The sequence below is a fragment of the Macadamia integrifolia genome, chromosome 12 (genome assembly GCF_013358625.1).
Source record: "Macadamia integrifolia cultivar HAES 741 chromosome 12, SCU_Mint_v3, whole genome shotgun sequence".
Taxonomy (NCBI): domain Eukaryota; kingdom Viridiplantae; phylum Streptophyta; class Magnoliopsida; order Proteales; family Proteaceae; genus Macadamia; species Macadamia integrifolia.
Genome location: NC_056568.1, coordinates 31,399,780 through 31,415,468, shown reverse-complemented (window position 1 = coordinate 31,415,468; position 15,689 = coordinate 31,399,780). Strand labels below are relative to the sequence as shown.

The 15,689-nt window shown below is 37.5% G+C and overlaps 2 protein-coding genes across 3 annotated transcripts; both read left to right on the top strand.

Annotated features, from left to right (window-relative positions):
• Positions 1 to 438: 438 nt before the first annotated feature.
• On the top strand, positions 439 to 6,246 carry LOC122094685 (hydroxyproline O-galactosyltransferase GALT3). 2 transcript variants are annotated; one of them, XM_042665273.1, is made up of 8 exons: positions 439 to 781; positions 979 to 1,908; positions 2,672 to 2,901; positions 2,988 to 3,266; positions 3,740 to 3,868; positions 4,572 to 4,748; positions 4,850 to 4,957; positions 5,683 to 6,246. In XM_042665273.1, exons 2-8 carry the CDS (start codon positions 1,125 to 1,127, stop codon positions 5,887 to 5,889), a joined length of 1,914 nt encoding a protein of 637 aa, XP_042521207.1. In that variant the 5' UTR covers positions 439 to 781; positions 979 to 1,124; the 3' UTR covers positions 5,890 to 6,246. The 2 variants fall into 2 exon arrangements, with proteins under 2 accessions (XP_042521207.1, XP_042521206.1); XM_042665272.1 differs by having other exon boundaries at positions 439 to 1,908.
• Positions 6,247 to 11,260: 5,014 nt separating this feature from the next.
• Positions 11,261 to 14,751, top strand: LOC122058432 (probable protein phosphatase 2C 49). Its single transcript, XM_042621115.1, has 4 exons — positions 11,261 to 11,696; positions 13,051 to 13,248; positions 13,335 to 13,573; positions 13,687 to 14,751. Exons 1-4 carry the CDS (start codon positions 11,508 to 11,510, stop codon positions 14,258 to 14,260), a joined length of 1,200 nt encoding a protein of 399 aa, XP_042477049.1. The 5' UTR covers positions 11,261 to 11,507; the 3' UTR covers positions 14,261 to 14,751.
• Positions 14,752 to 15,689: the final 938 nt, after the last annotated feature.

The window sequence follows — 15,689 nt, the reverse complement described above, 5'->3', positions numbered from 1 at the left end:
ATTCGCAAAGATCAACCCAATTGACTATCCTCTCATTTTAGCAAAAAAAAAACTATTATCTCAAGTGTGCCAACCCCTCAGTATGCATCCATCTGAGCGAGCCTGAAAAAAAAAAAGGAAACTATCCTCTCAAGTGTGTCAACCCCTCAGTATGCATCGGAGGCAGCTTTAGGCTCGCATCCTATGTACCTTTTCAGCCGTCTGATGTGAGGAGGAAGGACTAACACACTTGCCCATCCACCCTCAAAATCTAATTGTAATAAATAAATGGGGGTAGTTTTCCTTCACCCATAGTAAAAGAAATCCGTCTGGTCCAATCTGGCCCCTCTCAGGCGAAGTAGAAGTGTCAATCAGTTGGCTCGATTCGGGTTCGAGTTTTGGTCCGATTTGTTATTGGTAGGTAAGTTATCTGCCAGTGGGTGAGCGATGCCATCCCTAAATCCGACGTGGCATCCGAATACGCCGGAGCCGGGTACACTGAGGTATCCTAAGACCTATTTCCGGCGAATACCCGAAAAGTTGCCAGAGACACGGGTTGCGCAGATAACTCGGGTGCGTATCCTAGTAGGCTTATTACAGTACTAATCCGCTTCCCAATGGTGGAAGAACTGGAACTGGAACAGCAGTAGTTAGTGAGCAGTAGACGATGAAGTAATGGCGGTGCACCGAAGCCCAAGAAGTTGCAGGGATCGACATTACCAGAGTTAGTGAGAGAAGCAGAAGACGAAAAAGAGCTAGAACTAGAAGGCTTCTACTTCTCTACTACTCTCAGATTTCAAAGGTCAGTTCAGTGTAAGAAATCTAGAGATTAATTCTTCTAGCGACATTGGCTGGATTTTAAGGCTTCGACAGCTTCTGTCTCCATGGCTAGATTTCAGTTTTCTTGAGAGTAGAGGCTCTTTGTAGTTTATATTTCAAAATTTGTGTCGGTTGTGTTTGTTCTGTACTTTCGCCTTTTTTCCTCCTTTTTCCTTGTAGCTCGAAACATAGTGGGATCCAGATCTTCTCTGTTTTTGTTTCCCTTTTGGAAGCATATATTGGGCTTGAAGAAGACAATCAGTTACCTGAGCAAGGGAAGCTGTTGTTGGCATGCGTAGTAAGCATTAGATTCAAGAGAGCTGATCATGAAGAAGTGGTCCGGAGGCATTTTGATCACCGCGCTCGCTATGGTTTTGGTTCTCCGGTACAGCCTAATGGAAAATCAGTCACAGAAGCACTCTGCCTATAGTTTCTTTAGAAACCATCCAACCAATAGTTCTCATTTAGATGATAAAGGTGGCATTAAGCCTTCGCAGAAGCCGAAAATACGAAATCTCCCAAAGACGAAGAGGGCTAGCCTTATTGCCTTTGAAGGACTCAGTGATCTTTACTCCCCAAGAAATTTTTCAGTAGAGGAATCAAGGTTCATGGTTGTATGGGCTCAGATGCGCTCCTTATTAGCTAGGTCGGATTCTTTACCTGAAACAGCTCAAGGAATCAAAGAAGCTTCCATTGCTTGGAAGGAAATGTTGGCCGCTGTTGAAGAGGAAAAGTCTTCCAGGTCTATGAATAGCAGCGACCCCAGATATGAAGCTGAAAATAAGAACTGCCCTTTCTCTGTAAATATGTCGAATAATACAATATCTAGTGATGGAGTTGTCCTCAAGTTTCCTTGTGGGCTGGTCGATGGTTCTTCAATTACATTGATTGGCATTCCTGATGTACAGCTTGGGAGCTTTCAAATTGAACTTTTAGGATCACAACTTCAAGGGGAGCCTAGGCCTCCTATTATATTGCACTATAATGTTACTTTGCCTGGGAATAAACTGACAGAAGATCCAGTCATAGTTCAGAATATGTGGAGTAGCGAGCGGGGGTGGGGCAAAGAAGAAAGATGTCCTGCTCATGGTTCCACAAGCGACCTGAAAGGTTCCGTATTTCATTTCCCTCTGCTGCTTATTCTCTGGAGCCCTTTGGTTTAATGTTGCCTGTATTAATTTTGTATGAGGTCTATAACGTTCTTTAACCACTTGTTTTGGTTCTTAGTGGCTAACTTCCCTTACTAATACTAGAATATTGAATGTAGAAATTTGGAGTGGGTAGCTTGTTACAAACAAGAAACTCCTCTGGGAAAGAGGTTAACTCAATCTCCAATTTTCTTGGTCTTCTAAGAGGTTAAACACATACTGAAAACTCTGGGGAAAAACTGTAAATCAGTTGGTTGCATTCATTTAATTGTGTTGTACTCCTGACCAACTGAGATCTTCAATGTGGATCAATTATATGGTCCCCCTATAAGTGAAATCAAGGTTTCTATGACACTGATTTTCTTTCTTTCAGTGGCATATCTTATTCCCAAGCCCATCTACTCTCATGACATTATGAAGTTAATTATTGTCTTGTGGGGCCCTAAGTATCTAGATAAGCAGGAAGGTTTCATACTTCTGTATGAACAGACGTTAAAGTTTAGGCTGGCATGACCCTAAAGAAGCAAATGTCTTGATAACTACATTAGTGCTCTAAGATTTAGTTTCTGTTTCTGCCATAACCAAAATATTTCCGTATATTTTTACCAAAATATGTCAAAATCTAAAACAATTATTTGAGTATCTTCTTCATTGCGTCATGATCATAGGGTATTATATTCCGTGCAATCGAAGTTCTTTGACATTTCTTGGCTGATATCTAACAGTCGATGGACTTGTTCGATGCAATGAGCAAATTGTAAGAACTGTGAACCTTGGTGGGATTCAGCCTAGTAGTAGCGAGAGAACTAATGCTTCTGAGGGTACTTCCCGGATAAGTGTTGGTAACTTCCCATTTGTCGAAGGAAATCCATTTACTGCCACGGTTTGGGTTGGTTCAGAGGGGTTCCATATGGCTGTGAATGGGAGGCATGAAACATCTTTTGCATACAGGGAGGTAAGTGACATGTTTATGTCTAATCATAGATCAAGAGATAAGGCTGTTGAATACATTAATATTCTGATGTTTCTCTTCCACTGCAGAAATTTGAACCATGGTTGGTTAGTGGAGTCAAAGTGGCTGGTGGTTTGAGTCTCTTATCTGCCCTAGCTAATTGTTTGCCTGTTTCTGAAGATCTGGATTTAATTGGCGATGCTGAGCAACTGAAAGCTCCTCCAGTCTCTAAGAAAAGGATCAAACTTTTGGTTGGGGTTTTCTCAACTGGAAATAATTTTGAGCGCCGAATGGCATTGAGAAGGTCTTGGATGCAATACAAAGCTGTACGTTCTGGGGATGTGGCTGTCCGCTTTTTTGTTGGTCTTGTAAGTGATACATTGCAGTTCAAGAGAGCTTGATGTACTTCAGATTGTTGAATAGTTCAAGGTACTAGATTAGATTAAGATTTGGATATGCAATAAAAGGAACTTTTAAACTAGGGCGTTTACTTGAATAGCTACAATTTCTCCTGATCTTTACCACAGACAATTATAGGCTGTCATATTTCTACGCTTCTGTTAGTCATTTCTGTTGTGGAAAGAGACACCTATAGGTCTTTTTCAGTAGCTGTAGTTTTTCCTGATCTTTTACGGGAACGAATTTTACGTTGCTGTTTCTTACTTCCACTGGTCATTTATGGACTGAGAAAAGAGAGCTTTGGTATGAGTCTACATTATACATGGAGTCTATCTGACTCGTCCTGGATCAATATACTTGTAATGCTATAACAAGCAACATTCTATATTTATTTTATCAGAAAAGCTGTTTAACTGATGACTTCATACTTCCAAATCTGCAGCAGAAGAATCGGCAAGTCAACATCAAGCTGTGGAGAGAATCTCAATTGTTTGGAGATATCCAGCTGGTGCCATTTGTTGATTATTATAGCCTGATCACCTTGAAAACCATTGCTATTTGCATCCTGGGGGTATGTCATACAAATTTTAGCTAAAATGGATAAAACTTCTGTTCGAAGTAAAAAAAAAAAAAAAGTTGATTTTTTTGTTCTTTCCTCTTATTTGTTAGCTGTATAATTTCGTGAAACTCAGAAATAAAGCTGGAAAAAAAAATCTACTATTGGCTTGCTTGTACATGAGGCGCAGACATAGGGTTGGGAATTTGGGTGTTTATAGGCTACCCACGAAGTTGTTCAGACTTGAAGTCTATGTTGGGCGACTTCACCCTTAGTTGGGACTATTTTCATGACAAGAAATTAGCATAGGCAGATAGTTTTGGCTGTCTGATAATCTGATTTGTACGGTTATTACCTGTAATATTGTGTTTTTTTTTTTCTCTTTTTCCGACCATCAAATTTGAGTCAAGTTGAATAGTTTAGATATCTGACGTATTCAGATTTCTGCTATAGATATCTTTCAGTGGATCTAATCGGTTTAGAGGCATCTGCTTGTCAATGTATATGTACAATTTTTTTGGTCAAGGAGGATGTATTAAGATTTCTTCTGTAGATAGCTTTTAGTGGACCTAATCAGGTTAGAGGCCTCTGCATAACCATGTATTTGTACACTTTTGGTTAAAGATGATGCCTTTGTACTTACTATAGACTTCTCTTTAATCATGCCATTTCCTCCTGTCCGTTGTCAGGTAATGACATTCTCCTTGTGTCTTTGCAGGTTAAAATTCTTCCTGCTAAATATATTATGAAAACCGATGATGATGCTTTTGTTAGGATGGATGAAATTCTCTCTAGTCTTGAAGGAAAGGTCTCTAATGGCCTCTTGTATGGTCTTATATCCTTTGATTCAGAACCTCAAAGAGACAGAGACAGCAAATGGTACATCAGTGCAAAGGTATAAATTTTTCAGTCAGCTTTTCATTTTCAAAAAAGTGAAACTTTTTGGATTTGAATTAAATAGAAGTTTTAGTTTGATGAGGGTTCGATTGTGTGCAGGAGTGGCCTCATCCTTCATACCCCCCATGGGCTCATGGTCCGGGATATATTATATCTCGAGACATTGCGAAATTCATTGTTCAAGGCCACCAAGAAGGGCATCTTATGGTAGGGATATCACTTATACAACAATAGGAGAAACATACTACTCTAGATGCTTCACTCTGAATGTGACAGTTTTCCGGAACCCTGTGACCAAGCTTATGGATTCTCTTCTTCTTTTTTCTTTTTAAACGAATATTTAACTACTTTTTGCATCTTTGCTAGTACTAATATAGTACCATTGGCTATTTTCTCTTAATCTTAAAAAATCATTGCCCAAATGCTTCAGATTCAAATTTGATTGATAAAACATGATTTTGGTGAGAATATTTGAGAAAGGTGTTTCTGTTTTTTGTTTCTCAAAAGGAGAGATGGTTGGCATCATCCCTAGCAGGGGGCCTGAACAGGCTTGGGGCATGCCTGTTTCACTGCTTTAACTTTGCAGTTATGCATGTAACTTTGTGGCCTACATTTTTTTCTTTTGGTTTGCCTTGTTGTATTAGTTCTCATTAAGACGATTAAATGGGACAGTAACGATTATAAAGGATAAGTAAATCGATGAATGAACGATAAACATTTCTCAAGTTAAGACACCATAAATCACGACCATAATTCCCTGAAACTCTCTTTAAGAATATTTTTCAATGATTGAAATTCCAAAGATGGGGTTGGGGTTTTGATGTTCCAAAGATGGGATCTTGGTTTTTAGTCTTTTAACTGGAATAATTACCATGTTTGAATCCTTATACTGGCTCCATTAACTCTTTCTTTCTTCTTGTGTTGCTTTCAAGCTTTTTAAACTAGAAGATGTTGCAATGGGCATATGGATTGAACAATTTAAGAATAGTGGCCAGGAAGTGCACTACATCACTGATGAGAGATTTTACAATACTGGATGTGAATCAAATTATGTTCTAGCCCATTATCAGGGCCCAAGGTTGGTTTTATGCCTTTGGGAGAAACTTCAAGTACAGCATGAACCTCTCTGCTGTGAGTGACTTCAAATGCTGAGTGATGTCATATTGCCACTGAATGACACTTGTTCCTCAGTTAGACCCATCCAAGCCAGTATTAAAGTGGGGAGAGGTTAACTGAAACTGGAGTCCCACAGGCAAGGTATGAAGAGCTTTAGTAATATTCTACACTTCTGGTTCAACCCATCAACTACCCAGAAAGTGGGGAATTTTGATTTATGCTTCTTTTATGGACATGGTATCAGATTACCATTTTTGTACAAGATGTACTACTTGGTTATGTGGTATAAATACTCACGTTGATTTTTGTTTATAACAGGTCATCTAGAGATCCCCCAACCCCATCAAGTGCAAAGATCAATTTGACTGATTATTTTTTCATGCCTCCTTTCTTACCCTTTCAGTTCATGTTTTCTCTTCACTGTTTAGGTCTGAGCAAGGATTTAGTTCTTGGTATCGGTACAATCTAGATCAGATCAGATCGGTGCGTATCGGTCACTTTTGCCCTTGCTTATTAAAAAATAGTACATTTTTGTATTATTTTACCCCTGAAACGATACGGATAACCGATCTGGAGTGGTCAAGTATTGAGTATCGGTCATAGACGATACCAATATGATACCAATACTTGAAACCATGGGTCTGAGAATTGTTTTCAATGGTTAACCTTTGAGAACAGGAATCCACAGGTAAGTGGCTGTGACCATCACAGTAGTCTGAGATAAGTTCCATAACCATCCTCATGGGGCCACAGTGGTGCAAGACCCACGCGATCAGGTAGCATTCTTCTTCCTAAAAAGGATCCAAAGTGTCTTAACCGTGATTAGGCATGAAAAATGGACTCCAGCAATAATTGAGTGGATAATGATGAGGGGTGATCCTAATTCCTGTTCCTCAGTTCCTGCCTAGTACTGGTAACTAAAGGGTGCAAAATCCAAACAAAACTCTCTTTCATCTTTACTCTTGAGGGGATTGTCTTTACATGTTTGGTGTTTCCTCGACTCCTCGATTGCTTAACCAATTCAAATCAAACTCTCTATCTTTAAAGCAACAAATGGTTGTTGACATTTTGTCTTCTCCACTTGATCTTGAAGCATATCCAACTGGGGTCCCATTAACTACGACACTTAGTGTTTCTATTGGCCTGGCAAATCTATCTAATTAAAAGGTATTGAAGGACCACTCCCACCAATAATAAATAAATAAATGAAGGACCAAGGTTCTAACTTCATGAATGCCTATGGTAATCCAAATCACTGTTTTGCACTCTCTCATAGTTTTAGATTTAAAAAAATTGAGATTATCTTTATGACACATTTGTCATCTGCAGTGTATTTAGAACTTGTAATCTTTTTTAATTGTTTCTTATCTTATTTAAGTTGAAGGAATTTTTTTTTAATAATTTAAAAGATTACTTATCATAATGTCATTGTTTTGTGAAATGATAAGTTTTATCCATGTTAAAAGAAGGTGTGTTAAGTTAAAGAAAAAAAAAAAGAAGTACAAATTATTTGATTTCTTTCGGGTGTTGTTAATAAGAAGATTCCTTCAATTTATTTTTTATTTTTTATTTTGCCACCTAAAGAACTTTGTTTGGACTGAAACTTAACATTTGAATAAGGGACTTAAGGTAACTATTCACTTGAAGGTCAACCAAAGCTTATTTATCTAGGCTTTTGGTCATATTAACTTTGTCAAAAAATAATATATTTTTTTATGGGTTTTATTTCCCATCATAATGTCAAGTGAACTATAATGTTTCACTATTCGTCACATGGTTGTATATGCATGAGTTAATCCATGTGATAGAAGATCAGACAAGCATGGACAATTCTAGCTTAAAATGACTTGAGAAAATAGGTAAAAGGGTAAAGAGAACGATGCCTATTGGTTTAGGTACACACCAGCGTGTACAAGTATCTTCAGCATGGGGGTAGCATGATCTTCCCTCACCTACTATGTCTAGGCATAGTGGGTTCTTTTCTCCTAGCTAAAATTATGAACGATGTTATTTTGTATTTTTTGTTCATCTTCATTTGATGGTATTTTGCTAATTTTACTAAAACCTTGAATTAGAGTTTGAACAATTTTCCTTGCTTAACATGGACTTAAATTGGACCATTGAAATATATGTGAGATCCTCTATCACATGGATTAACCTATGTACTATAACGTGGCAGATAGTAAAATATTACAATTCATTAAACACAGTGACACCTAGAAGGAAAACAAAGGGGGACTTTATGCAATTGAAATATTTGCCATGTCGTAAATTAAAAGTGGTTAAAAAAAATCACAAAGTAGCAAATAAAGCTTTAAATTTTCATTAAATATTTTATAAAATGGTAAAAAAAAGAAATGGCCAGCTCAAAGTACAGAAAAAAATACATGTTTTTGCTCCCATTGTGGAGAAGAGATTTTTTTTCCTGTCAACAATGGAAATTCACAAGACTTTCAAAGCATTTTCATCATTTATTAAAGTCAAACTTCAAATCAAAGGATATTGTTCTATGGCTATGTTGTGCACCAAACACCTAGAAAATAGTGAGGACAAAAAGAAAAATGGTACAGAATTTGTAAAATTTTTTTAATGGTTTTGAACACAACCTACGTATATCCAATTGTCTAAATTACCACATCTCTCTTTCATGTGGGACAATCACACAATTAGAGTGATCTTGAAGAACTCTTCCACCATAAATCATAAACAATTCCCCTTCTCATATCTTGTAGGATTAGAAACAAATGATCCAACAACTATTGACAATCAAGAGGCACTACCTCTGCACCAAATTATTTTCTTAATAATTAAGATGAAAAGCGTAACCATTACATTAATATTTATTTATTATCATTTAAAACAGTATTGTATGTTAAACTCTGATTGTTCATGCCTTGGAAAGACAAAAACTTATTCAAGATTCTTGAATTTATTTAAGCCATCTCATGAATTTAAGGTTTTCTTTAAACTCTACCTGTTTTCAAATAAATTATGTATAAAGGAATCTTGTAGAGTTATTTAAGCCATCTCATCAATTTAAAATTAAGTTTCTTTAGGCTCTTCTTGTTTTTCAAGTTAATTATGTAAAGAAATCTTTTGGAAGTGATTTTTTATTTTTAAATAATTTTTCCCCCCAAAATGTAATATGATTTTTTACCTAAGAAATAAACAACTCCAATTAAGATTAAAAATAAAAAAAATAAAAATCTTGTATCCACCAAAGTCAATAACAACTGATCATTAACAAAGAAGTCTATAACAACCCAATAATATGAAAATTAAGAGAGAAAACCCCTTCAGTATTAATATTAATACACCTGATTTAAGGTTGCTAACAATCTATTAGAAATCTGCGACCCAAAAAAAAAAAAATTTACAAGACTAAATTTTAAATTTGGTTTTAGACAAAAATCTTCTGTCCCAAATTGAATATAGGTTTAGAAATTCATATAATTTGATATATGGTTGGTCTAAGTTTAGAGATAATACAAATCCTTAAAATTTTATAATTGTTAAATACAAGTCGCCATCGTTATAATACAAGTTACCACAACTGGCTTTCAAACCACAACTATATCTCAAACATTCTTATTGCCATGCTGAGCATCAAAATATTTTCTAAATTGTACACTTTCCAGTGGTATAGGTGAATTTTTTGTGAATGGTCCACCTTGGTAAGTTTATCAAGGTTATTTGAATTTTTGCCATGTGGCAAATTGAATAGGGTTGGATTTTGTTGATAAATAGGCCCCAAGGTCGTTTGTTCATATGAATATTTTCGACAAAATTTTTTGTAGGTCTTTTATTCACGTGTAACATTTCAGGCACACACATTTTGTATAACAGTAAATTTGAGGTTCAGAATTTCACCATTTATTTATTATTATTATTTATGATTTGGATCCGAGTTACTATAGAATAATGCGTAAAAGTGTTTGAACTATTGTAAATATGTGTAGACAAACAATATAGAGATGCAAGCGAGAACAGAAATTAGGCTATATATATATTTTTTTTTTGCCAAGAATTATGTTATAAAATTTAACAAGTGGTTAATTAGATCATGTGCTATACTATCTATCCAATGGGTTAGATTATCATATCATTATTTGAGGTGGCATAATGCTGGGGGTAATGATAAACTCTACCATAAATTTAGTTAAATAATATGTGCTCTCAACCGTCAAGGAAGGATATATATGCTAAAAAGCTCTCTCTGTCTTTGTCTACTCATCTTCAAAAAATGACCTCGCTGGTCTCTTATGTACTAATTCAATCTTCCTCACCTCAATGACATCATTGATGCATTCCTATGCCACTTGCTTGGGGAATCCTCTCCCTAATTAATAATAGTAGTCTATATTATTAAGGGAATATGGTTTTTGTGGATGAAGGGGGGAAGTGTGGCCTCTACACCTAGACACATGGGTTTAAAATGATTAACATGTCCCCCATGAAATAGAAATTGACATCTTTATGAATATTTCTTCGTGCACTCCCATTGGTCATTGTGTATGGACAAGAATTATACTCCCTCTTGAAAAACACTTCCCTTATTATTAATGAGGGGAATTATTGTTACGCTAAGTGGCCAATGGTTTCGTCATTAACATGGAGCATTGAGTTGCACAAAAAAAAAAAAAAAAAAAAAAAAATCATGGGGCAATGAGAACACACATAGAGGTCATCCAACAAGAATGAAAATTGTCATTTCATAGGGATTAATTGATCATTTCATTCTTCATGTGTTTGGGTGCGGAAACTACGTAGCCAAACATACATCCTTTTTTCCCCTTACTAATAATTTTGGGAACAAGTAATAGAATTTGTAGTTTTTTTTTATGATAAAAGAGGTAAATTTTTTTTTTTTGGGTAAATAAGAAAGGGGCATTTTAAAAAAAAGTCATAAGATAAAGAGGAATCCCATTCATAGATCACTAAAATAAAGTCAGACGTAGGCAAACGTAAGCTTGTGTGAACGCAGAAATCTTCTAGGTCCTTCCGTCACTTATCCAAAGCGTATTTCCCCGCTTCTACCACGTGTTTAGGTAATATAATAGTTTTTATTCCCTAAACACCCTCATTACATTATAGGTCAAAGTCAAACACAACGTCGGTACCTGGTTGGTGCCTGGAGGGTGTTTAAGTCATATCGGTCGAACCTACCGTGTTCCCTCCGTCAAAGTCACGCTTCACGCGTCAACCAAAAAAGCCACGTGGCGAGGTCGTGCATCCATCACAAGTTTCGTGAGGTAAAAGTCTCTTAATCAAATGGTCTATAATATCCCACGTGTCGGTCAGACTTCCAAATGTTCTAGTGACGGCCGCGTTCTCTTTCCATACCTGAGCTATAAATAGTAGTTCGAGGCTTCGAGCAGAGTAGTTTCAGATTTACTTCCTTGGCGAGAAACAAAATCTCGAGAGAGAGAGAGAGAGAGAAGAGGGAGAGAGAGAGAGAGAAAAGAGTTACTGAGAAGAGAAGAAAACCTACTTTTGCAGTTTTCATCCATTAGAACGATTTTGAAACCTAATTTTTTTGCAACAAAAAGCTCCGATTCTGAAATTTGTTGAGATTTCTCCACTGGGAGGGCTTCGAAAGACTTCTTCGTCTGTTGTTGTTTGTGATGATCGTGGATTAAAGATGGTAGCAGGAGCAGAGGTTGTTTGTCACCAAAGCATTTCTGTTTTGGATGTCCCGTACCGCATCGGTAAGGGAAGCAATATTCAGAAGATTGATGACATCGTCGTCGTTTCCCCACCATCGCCGCCTTTAATTGACCAAATTCGTGCTCCGGATTCGGTTTCCACCGATATTTCGCGCTCCGAAGGGGTGAGTTCCTTGTTGTTCTATTATATTTGACATCCAATTTTGCGTTTTAAGTATGTGCTGTTTTCTTTCAATCGCCTCTAATCGTCTATATCCTTCGTTTTTTTTATACGCGGTTTCGCAAGAATTGGGTTTTCTTTTAAAGAACGAAGAACGAAGGTAGACAATGATGCAGGATTTGTCATGTTTGTTCTTTCTATATTTGATTAAAAGAAACTTTCGAATAAATGAATGTTTGTTTGGTATTTTTGATTAATTTTAGAAGCTGAATTACTATCCGTAAACTTCTTTTCGCTTTGTTTAAGGAAGTTCCGCTTCAGGAAGATTGGTGCTGGATGATCCATTAAAATTTACGAGCATTTTTATACGGAATCATAATATCTTTAAAGTTTGAAGAAGATTGCACAATTTTGACATGTCAACTTGATAGCAAAAATATGTCCTCACCCCCCTTAATTTTTTCTTTTCCATGACATCTGCTATATCTTGTGGAACTGGTCCTGTTATGTATTTCTGAAATAAGTTGAGAGTGATTAGAGATTTCATGTTTCAGAGCGAAAAATGACTTCACTCTGATGCTGAACCAAATATATATATATATATATATATTTCTTCTTCTTCTTTTTTTGTGTGTTTGTAAGATTTCTTTGTGATAGCTGGACCTCCCCCGATGATAAATTAGTATTAGAATTTTCACCTGTGTCTAGTGCAAAATTCTAATGACTCTATAAAGGTTTGTCTTTGTTTTATTATGTTGAGAACTCTATATACTTACCCAAACCCACCCCCCCCCCCCACCCCCACCCAAAAAAAAAAAAAACTTTGTAAATGTTGGGGGAGGGGGTAATCTTAAGGCATCAAGTGAAGATAGTTCCTCAAGGAGGCACCAAGGATCCAAACAGATATATGTGGGACTATAACTATCTCCCAACATCTCAATACTCCTCCTCATGTCTAGTTTCATATTCCTGGCTCTGGGCTTGGACAAACTACTTAGGGAGGATAAAAAAGGACCTGGTCTTTGTTATCATGTTTCCTCCAAAACCATTAGGGATTAAGTGGAGATAGTTCTACAAGTATATGAAGGCACCGCACCCATGACCTAAAATTACTGATGTGGGATTATTAACTCTATAACTCTCGACAATAAATCAATTGCTTTTTTACCTTTGGGAACCTTGCTACAGTTTGGTTTATTTTGTCCTGCTTGTGATTGTATAATCAACAATAATAATTTTGTCAGTTTCCACTTTTGATGAGTTTTCACTCTCAATTCAGATGCTTTGTGAACAGACTACATTTTTACTTCGTTTTGAGCTGCGGGAATGACTGATCCTTGAGTTCTTTATTTCTTCAGGATGCGAGGACATTGAGCACTGTTTCAGATGATGCTATCGAATCTTCCATTCTCCAGTTTGTTCCAAGCCTCCGTTCTGGTAGCTTTGCTGACATTGGGCCTAGGAGATTCATGGAAGATGAACATATACGGATTGATGATCTTTCTACACAGTTGGGGTCGCTCATCAGATGTCCTAAGCCAAGTGCCTTCTATGGGGTAATTAATATAGATGATCTTTAATGGTTCACACATTAATTTCATCCTATTTGTTCTGTTACTAACTGTGCTGAATACTAATATAGGTGTTCGATGGTCATGGAGGCCGTGATGCAGCGGCATATGTAAGGAAGCATGCAATAAGGTTCTTCTTTGAAGATGCAGATTTCCCAGATTTATCAAAGGATGCTAATGATGTTTTCTTAGAAGAAGTTGAAAATTGCTTTCGAAAAGCATTCCTTCTAGCTGACCTTGCGTTGGCGGATGACTGCACAGTTAGTAGCTCATCAGGCACAACAGCACTCACTGCCCTTGTCCTTGGAAGGTTGGTCTTCGCTGCAAACTTAGAATTGGGAGTTCTACTTTGTGGTTAAGAATTTTTTGTAGTGATGCTGGCTTTTATGACTTTCTCTAATCCGTCCTCCTTTCTTGTTGCAGGCTTCTGCTAGTAGCTAATGCTGGGGATTGTAGGGCAGTCCTTTGCCGGAAAGGAGAAGCAATTGATATGTCTCAAGACCACAAGCCCATCTATCCATCAGAACGTAGGCGTGTGGAGGCACTGGGAGGTTTTGTTGATGATGGGTATCTCAATGGTGTCCTATCTGTCTCCCGGGCTTTGGGAGATTGGGATATGAAGTTACCACGGGGTTCTTCCTCACCACTTATTGGGGAGCCGGAGTTCCGGCAGGTGGTCCTCACAGAAGATGATGAGTTCCTCATAATTGGCTGCGATGGCATTTGGGATGTCATGTCAAGTCAACATGCCGTCAGCGTTGTTCGCCGTGGACTACGTCGGCACGATGACCCAGAGAAATCTGCCAGGGACCTGGTCATGGAGGCCCTCCGTCTCAACACCTTTGACAACCTTACTGTGATTGTTGTTTGCTTTTCCTTGCCTGACAATCAAAGAGAACCGTCTCCACCAAGACAAAGGAGATTGAAGTGCTGTAGCCTCTCTGCGGAGGCCCTATGTAGCCTGAGGAACTTGCTGGATAACAACGGAGGCTGTTGAGTTCACTGTTTCAAAAATCAGAATTGGATCAGTTCCTATCGGAATTGGCCATGGTTGATCTGGCCATTTCGGATTGAAATTGACAGAGACTTACTGATTCAATACCTGATTCTGATTTTTATAACACTGGGAGTGTAAATATGACACTATATTCATTGAAACTATCTCAGTGAGGAGATGTGTTTCCGTTTTGTGGCTGCTTCAGATAGGAAAAAGCAGCCAGCAGTTTTGTAGGAGCGGGTTGGAGTCACGTTATTGGCTGTGTTTTTATAACCTTGTTAGTGTTGTTGCTTATGATTATTGTAAATATTTATTAAGAGGTGGACTGAAGGGGAGTGAGCATCTCCATTGTCTGTAGTTGTCTAAAACAATTCTATTTCACATTCGTTAGGTAAATTGGGGTGGGCCCGATGTATTAGACTCCAACCCCTCCGCCTGTTTGCTTTGTTCAGCTTCTTCATATACGTATATAATTCATTTTTCTGTTGCTATTTATTGTTTATGGTCCATAATACATTTTTTTCTTCTCATTTAGGAATGTTAACCTCACTTATTTGGAAATGCAAATCACTTTTCCTGTGGAAAACTTTGGTGAGCATTTCCCAAGCAAAACCAAATAGGGTGGGCTACACATACCATATTTCATCACTTTCCCGTAAAATATTGAAGCTTGAAAGTGAAGCAGCACTCAAATATTGGTTACATGTCACAAGATATAGGCTTTGCCTCCCAGATTTGGAAAACAGAGAGAGTTGACTTGGGGCATTTTTCGTAGTGGAGGGTACTCCAGAGTCCAGACTCCATTGACAAAACAGAGTTCGGATGCAAAAGTTAAAATATTTTATTAGGATGTGCGCAGATGCTTAACAGAGACTCTACTTGTTTTAAACTTTAGTATCACCGGCAACAATGATTTACTCTCTCTCCTCAGTTATTATTACCCTTTTATCTTGGATTCCATGATATAGCTTTGTATTCCAGGCTCACAAGATGCAAGTTTCAGGCTGAAGTAATCTTGTATTTGCAATGATTCAAGTTTTTCCCAATGAGATATGCTTAACCCGAGGCTAGCTTGGTCAAATTTACTTGCATTAAAATTTGTGGGTAGCTTCAACTCTCTTAAAGAGGCCTAGAAATTCAATGCCTTAATTGTCTGAGATCAATAGTTGGAATTAGTTTCCTAATAGATCGCCAGAGGACATGTTTGGAAACCAAGTCGTGACTTGTCACTTGCTAGCTCACCTATGGAAGAGAACTGAACAAACTTGGTCTTTAGATTGTTCAGTATCATGATGATTCCAACTACCTTGTGCATGCTGCTTATATGCTCTTGAAATTGGGCTATCTTTTCCTGGAATTTCTTTCTCTAGTGTCCCTGAAAACTGAAGGTGACCATGAGTAAATTGCTTCATGTCTCTGATTGAAAACA